The sequence below is a fragment of the Actinia tenebrosa genome, unplaced genomic scaffold, assembly GCF_029948245.1.
Source record: "Actinia tenebrosa isolate PJP-AT-01 unplaced genomic scaffold, QUT_ActTen_1.0 PGA_scaffold0__85_contigs__length_37466705, whole genome shotgun sequence".
Taxonomy (NCBI): Eukaryota; Metazoa; Cnidaria; class Anthozoa; order Actiniaria; family Actiniidae; genus Actinia; species Actinia tenebrosa.
In genome coordinates, this window is record NW_028292569.1 from 34,219,008 (window position 1) to 34,238,064 (window position 19,057).

The 19,057-nt window shown below is 36.9% G+C and overlaps 2 protein-coding genes across 4 annotated transcripts; one reads left to right on the forward strand and one right to left on the reverse strand.

Annotated features, from left to right (window-relative positions):
• On the forward strand, positions 1-8,399 carry LOC116303452 (uncharacterized). Of its 3 annotated transcripts, none has more exons than XM_089024876.1 (5): positions 1-139; positions 6,256-6,334; positions 6,445-6,545; positions 6,621-6,731; positions 6,924-8,399. In XM_089024876.1, exons 1-5 carry the CDS (start codon positions 86-88, stop codon positions 7,386-7,388), a joined length of 810 nt encoding a protein of 269 aa, XP_088881002.1. In that variant the 5' UTR covers positions 1-85; the 3' UTR covers positions 7,389-8,399. The 3 variants fall into 3 exon arrangements, with proteins under 3 accessions (XP_088881002.1, XP_031568853.2, XP_088881005.1); XM_089024879.1 differs by lacking the exon at positions 1-139 and adding an exon at positions 3,787-4,031; XM_031712993.2 differs by lacking the exon at positions 6,621-6,731.
• A 685-nt stretch (positions 8,400-9,084) lies between these two features.
• On the reverse strand, positions 9,085-15,866 carry LOC116303453 (uncharacterized). Its single transcript, XM_031712994.2, has 4 exons — positions 15,615-15,866; positions 12,831-12,909; positions 10,934-11,034; positions 9,085-10,858 (listed from the first exon to the last, which is right to left on the reverse strand). Exons 1-4 carry the CDS (start codon positions 15,648-15,650, stop codon positions 10,292-10,294), a joined length of 783 nt encoding a protein of 260 aa, XP_031568854.2. The 5' UTR covers positions 15,651-15,866; the 3' UTR covers positions 9,085-10,291.
• Between the last annotated feature and the right edge of the window lie 3,191 nt (positions 15,867-19,057).

Below are 19,057 nucleotides of genomic sequence, written 5' to 3' on the forward strand. Positions count from 1 at the left end.
TTTTGGTTTTTTTGTCGACTTCTAACCGCTCTTTACTCCACTTGGAAGCAGACAACTGAGTCTCTCGTGAAAAATCTCGTAAAACATGGACCAAAATGACGCTGAAACACCTCAACACTGTATGGCTTGTAACAGATTGGTAAGTAGAAGGGTTTCTTAAGGCTTTGAAGGCCAAAAACAAGCAATATATTCGAGGGAATAGGGTTGATAAAACATGAAGACTACTGATCGGATTCATGGTGCTGTATTTCTCGGTTGGCTGGGTAAAGGTTGTGAAGATAGTCGTATCCTGTCACACAACTAATTCCTGCTCGTACGGTATGAATTCCAAAGAGAATGCTAATAGAAAACCTCTCCCAGGGATTGTTGGTTTTATCTGTCTCGTACTAGAGAAGAAATCCACAATTCTTGTTGTTCTTTTGGTCGTGGTTTTGCACAGCGAGTGGTAAACGTGGTACATTGAAGCTAATGAGAGGGGGCTAAGAAAACCGTTGTTCCATGGTCCGTTTCGCAAGTCTCTTTGCAAAACAGGACTCTATAAGACACAACACTTAATATAAACTCTGATTAAAAAGCATTTTGAAAACAACTGCCTTATTATTCAGCATTGCCCGACACATGTCTTGGTAATTAGATAAACGCTGTACTATAAGCTCGAGTAAGTATTTCCCGGCTGCATGCGATGGCGACTTATTCATGCTTAACAACGATTTCAGAGACAGAGAAGACAAAATTTAAGACTTTGACTTCTAATCAGTTTACGTTACTATCATACTTAATGAGATGAAAACGAAATAACTTTTTTAATGCAAGCTGAATTCGGTGGAAGTACAGTCATTGTTAGTACTGAGAGTGAGGGCTCTTCAATTAGTAAAAAAATCTTCCAAAAACGAAAAGTTGAAATTTATTATCCTTTATTGTATCACTTTAATTTAATTGGAGTAAGAAACTGAAATAATAAGATAAAAAGCATTAAAAAAAGTGAATAACAGGAAAAAATGAACTATGATTATCCTTCCCGCCTATAGCGTGTTTATTTTGCATCGATTATTGCTCAACTTTATTTTCTGTACTAAATTTATCTCGGCAACTTCATACTCACTTCACACGATAAAGTTAGGAGAAAGACAAAATATTTCGTGTTTGGTCTCAGACAGGGAATAGCATTACCGCTCGATCCGGCTCTTTGCAAATGAATGCAGTAGGTGAATGTGTGAGTCATTTGGTTCGTAGCACGCGTTACTTAGACGAAACCGAAAGAGCTGGTTTAACGCGGCATTCGAATTTACACAAGACTGGCATGATTTCGTTACAAATTTTCCAGTCTCCTTTAAAAATAGCTCTTTTTCGCAGACAAAGGAGACATGAATCAGCTTCTTTTTGACAAAGGGGAGGGGAGGGTTGGGAGGGGTTGGTTAAATACAGGATGAACGGGTGGAAACGATAGATACACTAGTACAATAGATCAAACATCAAACCAGTGAGGCTCCACATTTGTTTCTAGTAATCATTTGGCAGAATCTTGAGTAGATCTTAGCAAATTTAAAAGTCTGGCTTTAGCTGAAGTACTCGACCCCCAATGGTTTTACACTCTTGAGTTTAGCACGCTGTCCAAAATTGAATTTAGATAATCACCTGTGTGCTTTTTAAGGGTTACACGAATCTGTTTTTGAGTATCTTTAGTTGCTTTTTTCAGTCCTGTATCCTTTGCGTGTTTTTTTCTTCTGAGGCGTCTGTTAGTTGACTTTACAAAGGCACCGGAGTGTTACAAAAAAAACTAATTCAAAAACAATCAATCGAAATCCAGTCTTTAAGATTGCAAAGGAGTTTGGTTTGTTTGCTATCAGATAATAATCGAAAGAATAGGTTTTGCTAGGCCGGTTATAGCTCTACAACGTGATATTTACATAAACGAAGCGTTGACAGAAAATTGCTCAGAAAAGCCAAAGTTGACATGCAACGTTGGCCAATAAAACGTCCTTTTTGCTAAGAACAATCGACACGGCTTTTAAACTATCAATCATTTCAAGAGATAGAACAAGGGGAAAACGATTTAAGACAGTAAAAATTAAGAAATATAGTTTTAATTCTGGGCTCTTATTGAACTCTAGCTCTCGTTTTCCACGTCTTTGGGTCAGTTAACTTGAAGTATTAACCTTGCTGTAATGAAGAACCGGTTTCGAAATCCGAGAGTGAGTATTGAACGTTAACACCAATATAGAGTTTCTCTATAGCTAACTGAAGGCCTAAAGGTTGTCAAGACGACCATTAAATAACTTATTCCATAATCCACTTATCTGACCTGAAAACGTTTATCCAGTACTATTAACAGTGCGCCAACTAACCTAGAGAATTGGGTGCCATGGTTTAAGTCTATAGAGGTCTACTGATCTCGGGTAACTCTGCAAGATAGAATGATTTTCTTTGGCCTGTGAAACAAAATTTGTATAATTTAGTGACTCAGCGATAGTCCAAGTAGAACAAAAGAAAACAGTAGGAAAAGAAAAAAGAAAAGAAAAGGAAAGGAAACAGTATACTACTATGTATATGTTGACTATTAGCGGTTACCACTGAGTTTTTTACTCCTTTAACCACATATTTTTTTACAAGGTGTTAAAAGTTCCTTATTATTCACTTAATGATATGAAATAGCTGACTGGCTGGTTAGGTGTCCCGAACAACCGCGCGCTATTTTACGGACCCGACCGGTCGGATGAATCGACCGACTACTCAACTGAAGGACTAAAGGCCGTAAGGGAAGCAGGAAGGAAGGGATCAAGTACCTGCCTTGTTTTGCCTCACCCTAGTCTTTTCACCCACATCAGTGACACGCAAGATCTGAGACAAACAATTGACAATTAAACAGACAGTTAGGATTCAAAATGTCCTTATAATTAAGCTATCAAGGTAGTACCATAGCAACCGGTTTTTTTATTTCTTCAGCCACCTAACCATCTAGCCATTTTTTTTTTTTTTTCTACTTATGAAAATAAAGTTGGATTTCTAATCGATTTTTAAATGAAAACGGTTTGGTATCCGGAATCTTTACTTTATTCTAATCATAATGGTAATTGCACTCTACTCAACACTGCATGCCAAACAATGCAAAATATATATAAAGCCATATTATTTTCAATTCCTCATTGTCAATCCTTAATCATATTCAATTCTACTCGGTTTCAGCTGCCATAGCTAAAATGAAGTTTGGGGGACGAAATTACGAGAATAAAGTTTAGTCCAATACAAACGAGAAACTGTTGGAAAATAAAGGAAAATAAGAACTGGTTAAATGATATAAATAACACTTGTCATAGACGAAGTACACCAAAGAGTAATTTTTAAGGAATTCCTTCAAATATAATCAAGACGGAATCCGATGTTTTATGTTTTTACTGACAATCTGAATTATCTTGACATTAGGATTAATAACATCAGCTAAAATTCCAGAGTGATTTTCCTGTACGAATTTGGACAAAATTTGGACCAGGTATTTTTTATAGATCGGATATGTTCCGTGATATGAGCTGAGCTGCCGGAGAAGAAGTCTGTGTTTAACACGAACGCTTTAACTTGATCAAACTAATCAGTTTAGCACTAAATTTGAAAGCTTACCGACACATCAAATTAAAAATTGGTTTTACGGGTTTAGTTTTTAACGAATTTGGACGATATTTACCGACGTGTCGTAACCACTTGGCTCCTCTCACCGGTCACGTGACCTTCCCAGAATGCATTGTCTGGTGGGTTTTGAATACCTTATAAGTATAACATTTTCGTCAAGTATTTCCTAACTGGTAGCTGAATGACGTAGATTGTTCAGGGTGGCTGATAAAACAAGATACGTTGACTTTACTGTGGATATTTCTTGCTGTTCCAGACGACGTCACTAATCATTTTGGGTTCCCACTCGTTCTATCGCTCGTTTGAACTCCTGGTGGCGAAGAACCGGTTCTCAAAACCCAAAACACAGACCGCTTTTTCTCAAGACTAAAACCATGGCAAACGTACAGTGTATTTCGTGTAATTCGCCGGTAAGATTCTCCCATAATCTGGGAAAAATTCAAGCGTTCAATATTCATGGTTGTATTCGAATTTTGATTGATATTTGTCGCTAGTGAATCGAAGTCATCAGACTCGAAAGGTCATGAAATACGACATGTTCTTGTTATAACAAGCTACCACAATTCCATTCAATACTTTACGTTGTATTTGTTTTAATAACTAAACCAAATACACTAAAAGAGAGGTATAACTGTTTTCAACACCAGAGAACGGCGTTTATTCAACTCAACTCAATCTCTAAGCAACCAACGGAAACACTATTTAACCGTGTACTTTTCGCCTAGAACATTGGTTTGAGCTAATGATATTTCCATCGCGTTCGTTTGTTATTTCAAAAGCACTAACAAAAGCCGTGGGCACTTGCCACAATACAAACAGAGGTGATGTATATCTTTTTCACGGTTTTTTTTTTTCAAGTAATAATTTTTCATGTGTAAATATATTTTGTGCCTAAGCAATCTAATTATGTGGTTCACAGCGCTAACACACTGTGATGCTTCTATTTCTACGAGGAATAAATTCGAATTGTTCAAAGTTATCGGCTTTAAAATTTATGAAATTCTGTCCAAAGAGGCTGTTTTTCGTGTGTTCATGTGTTTCCTCTTGAAGAGGGTGATTTGTTTAGATAATGACAAGAAGTTTCTTCTTTAAAAAAACGAAGAACCGAGGCATTTGTCTGACTTAGAATTTACTTAACGCCATAATACTAGGGTGGACGATTTCGATATGATGGACGGATCTTAATTGGCTTTATGTTAGCAGTAAAGTTGGCCTTTAATGGCGATGGTGGCTATATAGACCGGGCTGGAGAAGGTGGTTCTATTGAATGACGGGTGCACAATTACATAACACTTAATCTAAATATCTCATTACTAATGTCTCGTCCCCCTCCCCATAAAAAAGGGAAGTAGTTTGGGTCATCATTTGATTAAGAAAAGAAACTGATTGATATTGACGAATGACGTCATTTGGGTTGAAAATTATTCGAATGGATTGGACATCCACAAGTGTCTTAGATAACCAAAGCTATTCCGTCTACTGGTACAAGTTAAATATGCGTTTTATGCTGTATATTCTAACCTATTGAACCGTGTCTGAGTTCTATTGACTTAAAGAAACCTATATAGTGTATGGATCAGTTCTAGAAGATAATGAACGTTTGCTAGATCAGTCAAATAGATCAATTAACCGTCGATTCGCTGTACGGTTGTTGCAAAGACAACGATGTACAGTACTCCACTAGACTGCTGTAAACTATTAATAATTCTAAAAATGCCTGAAAGGCAATTTTAGAATATGTAACTTCGCCGTAAGCCATTTAGCTGTACATGTCTTGATTCTCGCCGACAACCATTTAACTGCCACCATTTGCGGTCTGTTACCGGTTTGTAGTCCTTTTAATATTGGAGGATCATTGTGATTACAAGTGGGGCGCATAAGGACAGAATCTGATATGAGAATCTAATACAAAATTAGTTTCCGGTTTCACAGTTTTTATTCATCATTAGCAGCTATTAACACCCAATTCTTCGAATTATTTAGATTCGTCGGCGCATGGAAGAATGTGAATTAAGAAATATTGGGGTAGAGAGTGGGGGGGAGTGGGGGGGGGGGGAGTGTGGGGGGGGGGGGGAGTGGGGGGCAACTAAAAGAAGAAAAGAGGGGGCATTTCCGTTGTTTTATGTAATCTTTAGTTTTCATTTCTTTCTTTCTTTCTTCCTTTCTTCCTTTCTTCCTTTCTTCCTTTCTTCCTTTCTTCCTTTCTTCCTTTCTTCCTTTCTTCCTTTCTTCCTTCCTTTCTTTCTTTCTTTCTTTCTTTTTTCTTCTTTCTTTCTTTCTTTCTTTCCCCCCCTGCTCAGTCTCAAAATGCTCGAGCCATGCGAATTTCAAGTACTGTAGAATAAAGCCACAGACGGTGGCCCGACACTAAGGAATTTCATAAAACACCTCATGATTAACGCCCTAATTTTTACGAGTTCTGAACGTAACTTCGTGGGATTTCCCTTTAATCTTCGATGACAGACTGTTCAATAATCCTGCAGAGGCGAGGTTAAGTTATAAACGCACTTCTTAAGGTCTTTTAGAAAATACAGATTTGGTTTGCTTCGTACTTGGACTTGTTTGAAATGTCATTAAGTCATATATTTTAATCTTATCTTGAACACCTCGTTAACGGTCCTTTCTCTCTTCCAGATTTATGACGCCGCAGCATCATGCAAATGCGGTCACGTCAATGAAGCCATGCGCACAATCGCAGGCAAAAGATTCTCTGGTAATGATGAAATGTGTGTTTAACTTGTTATATGTAAAAGGTTACGTGTAGTTCGTTATATAGTGCGGTTTGATGCAGCTAAGCGTGTACACTTATACTTTTTCCATTAGGTTACCGAGAAGAGCTTTACACACGAAGGGTTATCAAGGAAAGTAGAGATGAATACCGCAGAATGAAGCGGGAATCCCTCGGGATCAGAAAAAGAAAAAGGGTACGTCTGTCATCACTTCGCGTCAATGTTCATTGTTATGATGATTTAAATGTAACTCTTTGATTTGCCAAGCAGAAATCTTCAACACCTGAAAAACTCCGTTTGAGAAGACAAAGAAAACGACAAGACGACATGTGTACGATCACGTCTGACAGTCACGATCAGCTGATAGCTTGCGCAGTTTGTGTATGTGAATGTGTGTGAGAATTATATATAAGATATTTAAAGTTATCTAAGTTAATTAGCTATTTTTACAGATTCATACTTATATTATATTTTATTTATTTAATTTATTTTATGCACGACCCCACAAGCTTTTAGCTTTAAATTTTATCGTGTTTAAATAAAGGTATTCTATTCTATTCTATTCTATTCTAGCTGAATGATGGATTAGATTATGATAATCTAACACATATGACGTCATATACTAATGGTAACCATGACAACCATACCCAAATACACCTGCAAGATATTACAGCTGATGAAAGTAACAAGACACACGACTTGTTGGAAATACGAGATGACCTCGAAAATGACGTTCATATTGATTCAAGCATTGGACATGTGAATGAATGTCCCTCCTACAAACAATACCTCCCTACTACAAAAACAATCTCACACAAACGCGGTCCAAAGAAGACAACTTTCAACCAATTCAACAGAAAAACAAGAGATGGTTGTCGAGAAAATAAGACAAGAATAATAAGACCGATGAAGCAGTTCGCTATTGCTGGACCGTTAGCAGAAATCAACAAGAGACTCATGAATCAGAGTGGATTCTGGATGTGTTTGGGTGATAGTCTTGGGTTAAGTAAACCCGCTGCTGCAGATGTCGTGCTATAAAAATCCTTTACTGCGCAAAAGAAGATGCAAAAGCACTTGCGGTCAATTTTTTTTTTTCGTAGAGCGACAAATTAATTGTATCTTTAATTGTATTTTTGTGTGTTTGATCCTAAAATAAACTATAAGGGCCATAAATAGGTTGCTTCTCACGACTATAACTAAAGATATCATACTTAGAAACTTAAGAAATAGAAAGTGAGACTCCTCTCTCTTCATACATGTCATTCCTACTTTACATTACATCCCTTTTTTGTCGAATATAGTGAATATACAAATAGTATCGCAGATTAAAGCAAGGCGATTATTATCATCATTATATCTTAACCTGATAATTGGGGTTACCAAATTATTTTTTCTTGAGTGGTGAAGATCAAATGCTTGTGAAATCGATTGTAAATTCACACTTGAGTGCCTTTTTCTTTTTCTTTCTTTTTACTTCAAATCTTCACTGAAACAAGTTCAAACTTAATTTTTAAATTAATTTTTCCAAATTTAATTCCAAGGGCTTTCGCCCGGAATATGTGATTATGACATTTATGACCATGATTTCTGACATCCATAGCAGAGACATGATACAGCTGTACGTTCCTCATAGCTATTTGATGCGCATTCTCACACTTTCTCTTGTTTAGTTCATGCTCCCATCATGCATTGCGGACGCTTCACATGCAACTAAAGAAGTGTGTGTAGGATACTTGCTATGTTAAAGCGCTTTAAGTAGAGTGACCACCGTGAAACGAGCATTTGATATTTTTCTCTTATTCTCTCTATTTCATTGCACACAACGAACGCATAATTTATTACTATTATAATACAAAATAGCACAATTTCATGCAAATTCCATTGTTTTCTATTGTTTAATTAGCACTATTTTGTACTATTTAGTAATTAGTGTTTCATGGATTAATTGTTTGCACTCTAACCAAGCTTGCTTATGTAATTGCCCTATAACACTATGACGTCACATCAAAACAATCTATTGTTTTAACGCTAAGGATCATGGTCGCCAAAGGGGGCAAAATAGCAGCAAAACGAATTAAATCACAATAAAAAATGGTTAATTAGACGGGGAAAGGTGATAACAGATAAATGTTGTACTAAATATCCCGAACAAAAGAAAATTTCGCCTAAATTCCTATCATTCTTGCCCATGTAAACAAGCTGTGACATCATGTCATAGGTAAATTCTAGCGCCTTTTTTATATCATATTTCTAGAGCAGGTTTCTTTAAGATAATTCCCCGATAAGCTATGTCACTGATTCGTATGCTATGCTTGCCTGGCATAAAATAGCTTTCCAGACGGCCATAAAGTAAGTATGAATACCGCAGTCCATTCTGTTCGCCGTCTAAAAATAAGACATTACGAGAGTGCCTAGGCATTGCAGTGCATTGTGGGGGACATATTTCCAAGATGGTGTCTATTTGGTTCCCTAGAACATTCCCAAAATGCACTGCAATGCTTACTCGACCCAGTTTTTTTCCTCAATCTCGGAATTGCTTAGTCTTCGATTACGTCATCGCAGCCATGTTGGTGCTATTTAATGGGACTTCCTTTGGAATTCTCGATCGCCGAATCGTCGAAGTAGTCCATTGATCACTCCAGATTTCTCTTTGATATCCTTTGTTAATATCATCAACATGGCCACAATGTCTTTGTCATTTGACGCTCTTGTAAATGCAGCAACCATCAATAACAACAAGTAATTAGAATCTTTAATATTTTTGTTCAAATATTACATTGATGGGAAGATACAATTACATTTATAAATAGAAATCTCCACACGAACCGTTGGTGGGACTGGGACTGAGATTGATACCAACTGACCGTATCATTACAGTCTATTTACATAGTATAGAAACAATGCCAATTGAAGGGATTTTGAAATCGCTTTCTAGCACAGATTTTATCTTAAATACTTAACATTGAACTTACCAAGTTGCTCAATACATTTACATATTGACAAAATGAATCAAGGTTTCTCTTTGTTCTTAATTAAAATGAAAAAAACTGATCTTGAGCCGTCATTCTTCCTGGTCAGCACCTGAGGTAAAGTCGTGAAGCTAAGCTAATCTGACTGAAAACAGCGATTTAGGGATCGATCGTAGAGTTTGCCATCTCGTAAAGTAAAGTCGGAATTACACGGAACACGGAACAATTTTCTCTGTAACTTGTCTCGCAACGGCGTTGCGACACAAATTGCATGGAGCATTACAGCGTGTAACCTTAGCGCAATTCAAAAGTAGAATTCGTTTCTACTTTTGGCAACGATTGCGTCTCCGTTGCACCGTGTAAACATTTTTGCAGCTTGTGTCGCAGCGCTGTCGCACGACAAGTTGCAGAGGAAATTGCTCCTTGTAATTGGTTTTGGTGGTCATCAATTAATGTTTCCATAGCATTGTCCGAAGACACACAGTTACCGCGTTACGTGCCTATTATATGTCATGGAAACACCTTAATTGACATCCACCAATGCAAAGCCTACATCGTCGAGAGTGCGACTCCGCATGTGCTAATATGCTGACCAAGAGGATAACAGGCTGCACAGCAGCGATAATGGCGAGCCCAAAGGTCAGAAGCGTTATAAGCATATATTATTATGCGCGTAGGTTGTGAGCTAACTTGATACGACATACGGAACGAGTATATTATTCGAACCAATGGTTTATCACTAAATGTTGATCATCTACAAGCAATTTTCAAGGAGCCTGCCCGTACCGCTCGGAACGAGTTACATGATTGGATTAAAAAACAATAGATTGGTCATCCAAACAATAGCACTAAGCCTAACCTTACAAAAGCGGTACTATACTTAGGGAGCAATGAAAATTCAATTTTCGAGCGGTACTGGGTTACTCTTTTCAAGTGATAGAAACAAGTACTCCGCTTATATTCTGATGTGAACTATAAGATTTCTTTAAGAACGACATCTGCAGCAGCGGGTTTACTTAACCCAAGACCATCACCCAAACACATCCAGAATCCACTCTGATTCATGAGTCTCTTGTTGATTTCTGCTAACGGTCCAGCAATAGCGAACTGCTTCATCGGTCTTATTATTCTTGTCTTATTTTCTCGACAACCATCTCTTGTTTTTCTGTTGAATTGGTTGAAAGTTGTCTTCTTTGGACCGCGTTTGTGTGAGATTGTTTTTGTAGTAGGGAGGTATTGTTTGTAGGAGGGACATTCAAGTCCAATGCTTGAATCAATATGAACGTCATTTTCGAGGTCATCTCGTATTTCCAACAAGTCGTGTGTCGTCATCTTGTTACTTTCATCAGCTGTAATATCTTGCAGGTGTATTTGGGTATGGTTGTCATGGTTACCATTAGTATATGACGTCATATGTGTTAGATTATCACAATCTAATCCATCATTCAGCTGATCGTGACTGTCAGACGTGATCGTACACATGTCGTCTTGTTTTTTTCTTTGTCTTCTCAAACGGAGTTTTTCAGGTGTTGAAGATTTCTGCTTGGCAAATCAAAGAATTACATTTAAATCATCATAACAATGAACATTGACGCGAAGTGATGACAGACGTACCCTTTTTCTTTTCCTGGTCCCGAGGGATTCCCGCTTCATTCTGCGGTATTCATCTCTACTTTCCTTGATAACCCTTCGTGTGTAAAGCTCTTCTCGGTAACCTAATGGAAAAAGTAAAAGTGTTCAAGGCTGGTAATAAAAGTCGCTACATTTAGCGTTTAAGACGTGTTTTTCAGCACGTTTCAAATGCTGTACTTTGATAATAGAAATAAGATATCCATTCACTACAGGAAATAAGCTGTTTGTTATTATTACGTGCATGCACAGTGTGATTTCTTAGCAGCAGAGATTTAGCACTAAAATCAAAAAAATACGATATTGAATGACTAATGCACAGGGAAAAACTATTTTAACTTGTATTTTAATAATAATAATAATAATAATAATAATAATAATAACTTTATTTCTATAGCGCTTTTACCTATGATGTTCAAAGCGCTTTACAAACAATATAACAAATATAAATAATTACTGAAATATCAAATAATCAAAAATCTAACTACTAAACTATCTTAATGACTACATTCTATAAAAATATAATAATCTAGTAATTATAAATATATATAAAATGAATAACTAATCTTAAAAACTAACTTTATATAAAAATGTTTTTAGCTTTTTCTTAAAGCTATCCAAACTTGAACATAATCTAATATCTTGGGGAAGAGTATTCCATAACACAGGCCCACAAATGGAGAATGCCCTAGCGCCATAGGTCTTAAGCTTAAACTTGGGTACCCTGAGCAATCCCTTGGCAGATGAACGCAATGTGCGAGATGGAACGTAAGGACACACTAAATCACTAAGATAAGTTGGCGCAATACCATTCACTGCCTTAAAGACAAAAAGAAGGATCTTATACTTAATACGCTGTTCAACTGGGAGCCAATGCAGCTCCATCAATACTGGTGTAATATGATCTGATTTGCGTGAAAGACTAATAAGCCTAGCGGCAGCATTAAGAGCATATTGTAAGCGTTGCACAAGGTGTATGGGTAAGCCAAACAATAAAGAATTACAATGATCTATCTTCGAAGTCACAAATGCATGAACTAGGATTTTTGTGGTGTCATAGCTTAAATACCTTCTAACGCGTGCTATGTTCCTAATATGGTAAAAAGCAGACTGGCAAACTGCAGTAACTTGTTTAGCTAAACTTAGAGTCCTATCGAAAACTACACCAATGTTCCTTGCATGTTCAGAAACTTTAATGAGTTCGTTAGCAGCAGAAATAGTGTCCAGTGGTGGCGATGGACGATGCTGCGCATGCAGTAGAAGAAACTCTGTCTTGTCGTTGTTAAGCTTCAAGTTGTTGGACAGCATATATAATGACAATAATGATAAATATATGACAATTGCCTTCCAATCTGCTCGTAAGAGGCTAATCGCATTGATATATTTCTATGTAATGGTCTGGATCTTGTATGAATAATAACTGATTAACATTCACTCTGAATTGCTCCTATTTGAAAACAGCTCCATTTTGCATTTCATTATGAATGGTACTTTATTTACTAAAATGTCATTGTTCTGTCATCCAACATGGCTGCTGTCACGTGATCAAACCCCACGTGACCCTTACGAGACATAACAGCACTCGACCGACAGTTCATTATCTCGTGTTAAAACGGTATGCTTTTTAATAAACTTGACTTGTGATAACATATCTTGAATATGCTTATCTATATTTTCAATTTGACACGTATCTTTGATTTCCAAGATATGGGTTATCACTTCACAGTTATCTTTAGTAAAACACCCTTATTATTCTATATGAAGTATGACCGTGGTCTCCTACGCAGCCGCTATTAATGTCGTCACGCAACGCTTACTCCGTGACGACATTAATAGCGTGACGACAATAATAAGAAATATTTTCATATTACTGAATAATTACCAGAGAATCTTTTACCAGCGATAGTGCGCATGGCTTCATTGACGTGACCGCATTTACATGACTTGGAGGCGTCAGAAATCTGAAACAAAAAACAAATTAGCAAAATACGCAAGGAATGCTTTCTAATCTAATAAAATTCCAGGTCGGTTGTTTATTGATTTATTTGGTGCTTATCAGAGTATATGACAGGTATGAGGTCTGTTTACATTCCATTTGTATTGTTTAAAATATAAACACTTATGTAACATCGGACATGTAAACCGGAAACAGTGCCCTTATTATGCCCTAAAGCTAATAAAAAATCATGAGAATAATTCACAGGAAATCATCGCCGTTAGAGAGGTATTTATTATGGAAAAAATTGCAAAAAAATCGCAGCAAAAATCGCCGCAAAAATCGCTAGTGTAAACGGGACTTTTCGTAGTCCGAACCGTACTGTTCTGTGTGGGACTCTTGCTGACTATGTCCGAATCTGTAACTTATTGCATTAGATTTTAAAACAAAACTAATGCAATTTTGCATGAAATGAATAGTATTGAAATTGTTTTCGTTGCGATTTTTGACCTCTCTTTTTAAAGCCGATTACTTTCAGTTGGATTCTTTCTTATTCTGGCATGCGTTACACTACGTCACGTCACCCTGTGACTTATCGCTGAAAACACTCTCCCAATAAAATACTGAAAATAACAAAATTTCAAAGGTAGTCTCTTTAAAACCCTTTATAAGAATCTTTCTTGAACCAAAATAGATATTTTACAATCATAGGCTTTTCGAAATGTTTTAACTTTTAAAATCAGAATGTCTCGAGCCGGTTTTTAAGACGAAACATCGGATTACTCGGATAAGGCTTTACGCCCTCTATAGACTGTCTGAAAAAATTCCTACAAATTGCAAAGGCCTTGACCAATCAGTTTATGATTACAGAAAGCAATAATCATGCTGTAAGAAGCCCTGTTTAACCCAGAGGACCACACGAGAACTGAAAGACGATGATTAATCAAATACCCCCACTTGAACGAGATCATAATGATGAATATGGGGATTTTTGAAGCGATGGTCATCTTAATCCGCAAACGAGAAAATATTTTGATGAGTACGACATTATAAAATAGTAAAAACGGTCTCTAAATAAAGAAAGTTGGTTCTAGAAATTTAAGTCCATCAAAGACGCAAAATTTCAGAGACGATCTACCGATGAATTTAATAGCGATGATTTTCCGATGATACTCAGCTTTATCATTCAACTTTAGCATGATTGCTGCTGGCTATCAGTGACGTGCTATTTCAGATATTGGTGCAATATTTGATTTAAGCTGACGTTACGTGCCGGTTTTATCTATGTTATCACAATACAAAACTGTTAATCAAAAAATTCCTTCAGGCTTGAGATTCACTTTTTCTCACTGGCGTAATGTAAAAAATGTCGTTTACTAACAATTTTTCGAAATAGTCAGGTTGTACAAATTCTCTATTATCGGTACATTTATACAAGGACTACATGTACCACAATGCCGTACGGGCGTGTAACCTGTAGTCTTCGTCGAGGAAATTTTAGGGATACCGTCTGGAATCCATGAGGTAAATATTAAGGAGGCGAACAAGCTAAATGATAACGCCCTCTTTGCATTTTGATGACGCTCTTATTTCGAAAGCTGGGCATCAAATACGAAAACAAAAGCGCCCTCTCGAGAGAACGTTAAGAATAAAGGTTAAATGCAAATGAGTTTAAGGTAGGTTGACTCTCCAATTTATCAGGATTTGTTGCATTATTTGGATTATAACCACTATAAGACCGTATTCTTAATTAGTGACTTAGTGCACGTATAAGCGCGTCTGTGTCAGTAACAGTCTGCTTTCTTGATTCGACTTGTCCAAATATCTTGCGTGGTATCAGCCTAACATTTTACACCATGCCATTAAAAGTGGAGAAAATAGCAGTAAATGAGCGTTTTAAATTGTGTAAACCGATCCCACGATAAGAAATACTCCTAGTAGAACCAAGTGCACTTATACTGTCTGTGCGCGATATCCTGTGATTGATAATATATCTTATGATATGTATCATACGACCAGTGATTACAATCCTATCAGAGAAAGATAAAATAAGCGCTTGAGTCTTGTATTTCAACGTATTCACTACTGAGGATTAGCGTCTTAATGATCAAAAAATATTAACAAGTTTCGAAACAAAATGAGATCGAAAAGATCAGCACAATCTTGTGAAGTACATTGGAATAGGTTAAAAAAATTTTTCTAGTTCAAAAAAAAAAAAAAAAAAAAATTCTTTACAAACGTTAAAATAACTAAGTGAAATTCTCTGTGTATAAATGCATTTTAAAAATACATAATTTAAATAATAATGTAAATAATAAAAATGGCATTAGCAATTAGTAATAATACGATAATAGTAATATAAATTAAAATATCAAGTAGCAACTACAAAACATTTTGCTTATTTAAACGAGAGTCCGGTGGACTGCCGGGGAAGAATGAACAAGCCAGCCTGTCGCTTCAAAATGGGCCGGTTGAATAAACGCCGCTCTCTGGTGTGTTCTTCACGATATACTTCTCTTTTAGCGTATTTGGTTTAGTGATTAAAACAAATACAACGTAAAGTATTGAATGGAATATTGTGGTAGCTTGTTATAACAAGAACATGTCGTATTTCATGACCTTTCGAGCCTGATGACTTCGATTCACTAGCGACAAATATCAATCAAAATTCGAATACAACCATGAATATTGAACGCTTGGATTTGGTCCCAGATTATGGGAGAATCTTACCGGCGAATTACACGAAATACACTGTACGTTTGCCATGGTTTTAGTCTTGAGAAAAAGCGGTCTGTGTTTTGGGTTTTGAGAACCGGTTCTTCGCCACCAGGAGTTCAAACGAGCGATAGAACGAGTGGGAACCCAAAATGATTAGTGACGTCGTCTGGAACAGCAAGAAATATCCACAGTAAAGTCAACGTATCTTGTTTTATCAGCCACCCTGAGCAATCTACGTCATTCAGCTACCAGTTAGGAAATACTTGACGAAAATGTTATACTTATAAGGTATTCAAAACCCACCAGACAATGCATTCTGGGAAGGTCACCTGATCGGTGGGAGGAGCAAAGTGGTTATGACACGTCGGTGAATATCGTCCAAATTTGTCAAAAACTTAACTCTTAAAACCTATTTTCGACTGAAATTATTATAACTATTAGAAAAATAACCTTTCAATATTTGACCGGTTTCTTGGAAGTCAATCAAGCTCAAAAGTCCGTATTAATAACAAAATATTTGAGATGTTGTTATTTATAGGTTATGTGCGATGAAGCACGTCATATACTCTTAAATGCTGACTCGAAAATAAATTAATTTGCTGTTGCATAATTGATATTTATAATTTCCTGTTAAAATCTGGCTTGGCCGTTAGTTTGTGATGATTACATTCATCTTACAAAATATTGGTGTATCCACATAGGTAGCGAGTAGTTAAGCAGAATGTACTAAACGCCACGCAGATCATTTCCTGTTATTGTGGCTTATGAATTTTACATAATTTCTGCAGCGAATGAAGAGATTTTCTGATTTATACTAGAGACGATATTCCAATCAATATTATACTTTATTTATGCACGTTTGGCATTTAGAATGTAGTGAAACCAACCCGTATATACAGGCTTTTTAACTTTGAGGCTTGAATCTTGCATTAGGAAAGCCTTATCGTTCTAATTTCAATATATCATTATCAATGACGAATGATTTTGACTGATACGATTACATGTAAAGTGTTTATTTTTGTTGGTGAAAATTGAAAGATTTCTACTTGATACTAAGCTTTTGTGACATCATTACTTATTCCAAGCGAAATAACTGCTCTCTTGGTAATAAAAAATTGGTGTTGAAATTTTGACAAATGCCTGACTATAATTTAAACATTATTAGATTTTGATGATTTTGTTTACTGCTGAAGCAATGAAAGTATGCGGAAGCTTGATCAAAGTACTTTGTAGCATTTAGCTTTTGTCAAACGAACAGAAAACAGGGAAAGCATGCTGGAAATCCCGTCGGGCCTAAATGACAATGTAACATAAACAAATTGTAAAAAGTCTATTCCTTACTGAATTTGGAAGTAAACTGGCAGCTGTTTGTTGTGCTTAGCACCTAAATGACGTCAAGAGAATAGGTCCTTGAAAGCTGGGTTGCTATAGTGACAAATGATGTTCGTGTTCGTCGGAAGTCTCGGAAATGTCCTGAGTGAATTAGTAAATGGATAGAGAGCCGGCTAATGTGAAAAATCAACAATTTTTTACGTCAAGGTCGATATGGCATATTAAAAATAAGAAACTTAATTTGAAGTTTAAACGGTAGCATGTTAGTCCTGCTGCCAAAAAATCCTTAGTCTGAAAATAATTTATCTTGGATCGAGCAAGAAAATTGTTATGCATTATGTAGCTGTTAATGTTCAATATTTTGAATCTCAATTATTGCAGGCAATGAATACTTAGTTTAAATGGTTGAGGCGAGGTATGGGAAGGTCAGTCAGTACAGTGAGGTGGAGAAGGGTTTTCTTCGGGCTTAAGGGTGTATAGTTTAGTTAATATACCTACCTGGTTTGCCCTTTCAAACCACAGAGGTGGTACACATCTGGGCCCGGTTGTTGGAAGGGTGGATAGTGCCATCCAACGGATGAATCCTTATCCAGTGGACAAGTCGATGCTGTTGTCCAATAAATCTATCCCATGGATAAAGTTATCCGTCGGATAGCGAGAGGAATGGGTATATGGAAAATAGTTTGGATAGGTGAACTTCACTAGTGGTGATATTCTAGGTAGGCAGATAGGTAGGTAGGTAGGTAGGTAGGTAGGTAGGTAGGTAGGTAGGTAGGTAGGTAGGTAGGTAAGCTAGGTAGGTAGGTAGGTCTAGGTAGGTAGGCAGGTAGGTAGGTAGGTAGGTAGGTAGGTAGGAGTAGGTTGGTAGGCAGGTAGGAGTAGGTTGGTAGGTAGGAAGGAAGGAAGGAAGGAAGGAAGGAAGGAAGGAAGGAAGGAAGGAAGGAAGGAAGGTAAAAACATGATCATGAAAGCGGGAAGCGAGTGCGTTAGAGAGTTATTTTTAATATATGAGGGAGGCAATTAATGCAATTGAGCTGTAGTCAGAGGTGGCCCTTGCATGTTTGGCCGTCGTTTTCTAAAATTATATTCAGTGTACATCAACAGAGATTATAAAAAGAATATTAGTAACCAACAAGCAACAAGGAAGCCGAAATGATTTCCCCCTTCCAAGAAACCCCGATCAACTTCGGGTCCTCGGCAAAAGAAGACTCTTTCATACAGTAACTTGATCAGTTAAAACGGCCAGTGGCTTCAAAGAAACTTGTGTTAGTTCCTGATACTCGTCTAAGACATGAAGTCCCAAGACGGGAAACCAAAAAGTAATGGCTTCCTGTACCGACAATCGATTGGCTGAAGCGAGGATTACTCAACCCGCTTGTCTTCAGCACTAGACAAAAGGTCTTCATCTTTCTTTCAGGAGTCGGCTTTTATCGGACTCAAAAATCAATTATTTTTCTTCGACAAAGTTACGAATCATATTCCTGTCATTCCTGTCAGTTCGGGTGATTCTCGCTTGTGCTATCCTAGACATCCTAGCCATTTTCGATTCAACTGAAAAAGCTGATTCCAATCCGTATTGAGTTTTACACTCCGATAATCCTTTCATTGGTCAAACAAGTTTCGGTTTCTTATCGGTCAATTATTATGGCGTTATGCAAATATTACCCGTTGTAGCGGAGGCCCTGTGAATGTCGGTAAAAACCCTATGGGTTTTGACTCGAAGATGGACCTGTCTACAAGAACACCAGTTTCACTTTCAGTGTTAAGCATAGACGTGAATGTAATACATTTATTTCGCTTGTTTTTGGTAAAACAGATCTTCCTTTCCTTGCAAAAATGATCAAAACTGAGGAAGAAAGGAAGAAATTCGCACGTATCGATCCTGTTTCATCTTTATTTAAACGTATTTTGAGGCAATAATTTGCTTTTTTCCCAAACTCATACCTCATTTTTAAGTTCATTTCTGCGAGATCGTTCGTGTACAAACAGGTTTGAAAAAACTCCCATTTGGTTTAGTATTTTCTAATTGTTTATTTCAAAATCATGGAGTGTGCGGCTTCTACTATATCCTCATATCCAACTGTTGAGAATAATAAAGGTACACTTTGTACCGAAGCTGCTTT

Excerpts from the sequence above, each read along its gene's own strand:
- LOC116303452 (XM_089024876.1), top strand. The coding sequence starts at position 86 with ATGGACCAAAATGACGCTGAAACACCTCAACACTGTATGGCTTGTAAC. Across the intron at positions 140-6,255 it reads GTATGGCTTGTAACAGATTG|ATTTATGACGCCGCAGCATC; the intron begins GTAAGTAGAAGG and ends TCTCTCTTCCAG. Across the intron at positions 6,732-6,923 it reads TGATAGCTTGCGCAGTTTGT|CTGAATGATGGATTAGATTA; the intron begins GTATGTGAATGT and ends ATTCTATTCTAG.
- LOC116303453 (XM_031712994.2), bottom strand. The coding sequence starts at position 15,650 with ATGGCAAACGTACAGTGTATTTCGTGTAATTCGCCG. Across the intron at positions 12,910-15,614 it reads GTATTTCGTGTAATTCGCCG|ATTTCTGACGCCTCCAAGTC; the intron begins GTAAGATTCTCC and ends TTTTTGTTTCAG. Across the intron at positions 10,859-10,933 it reads GGACCAGGAAAAGAAAAAGG|AAATCTTCAACACCTGAAAA; the intron begins GTACGTCTGTCA and ends TTTGCCAAGCAG.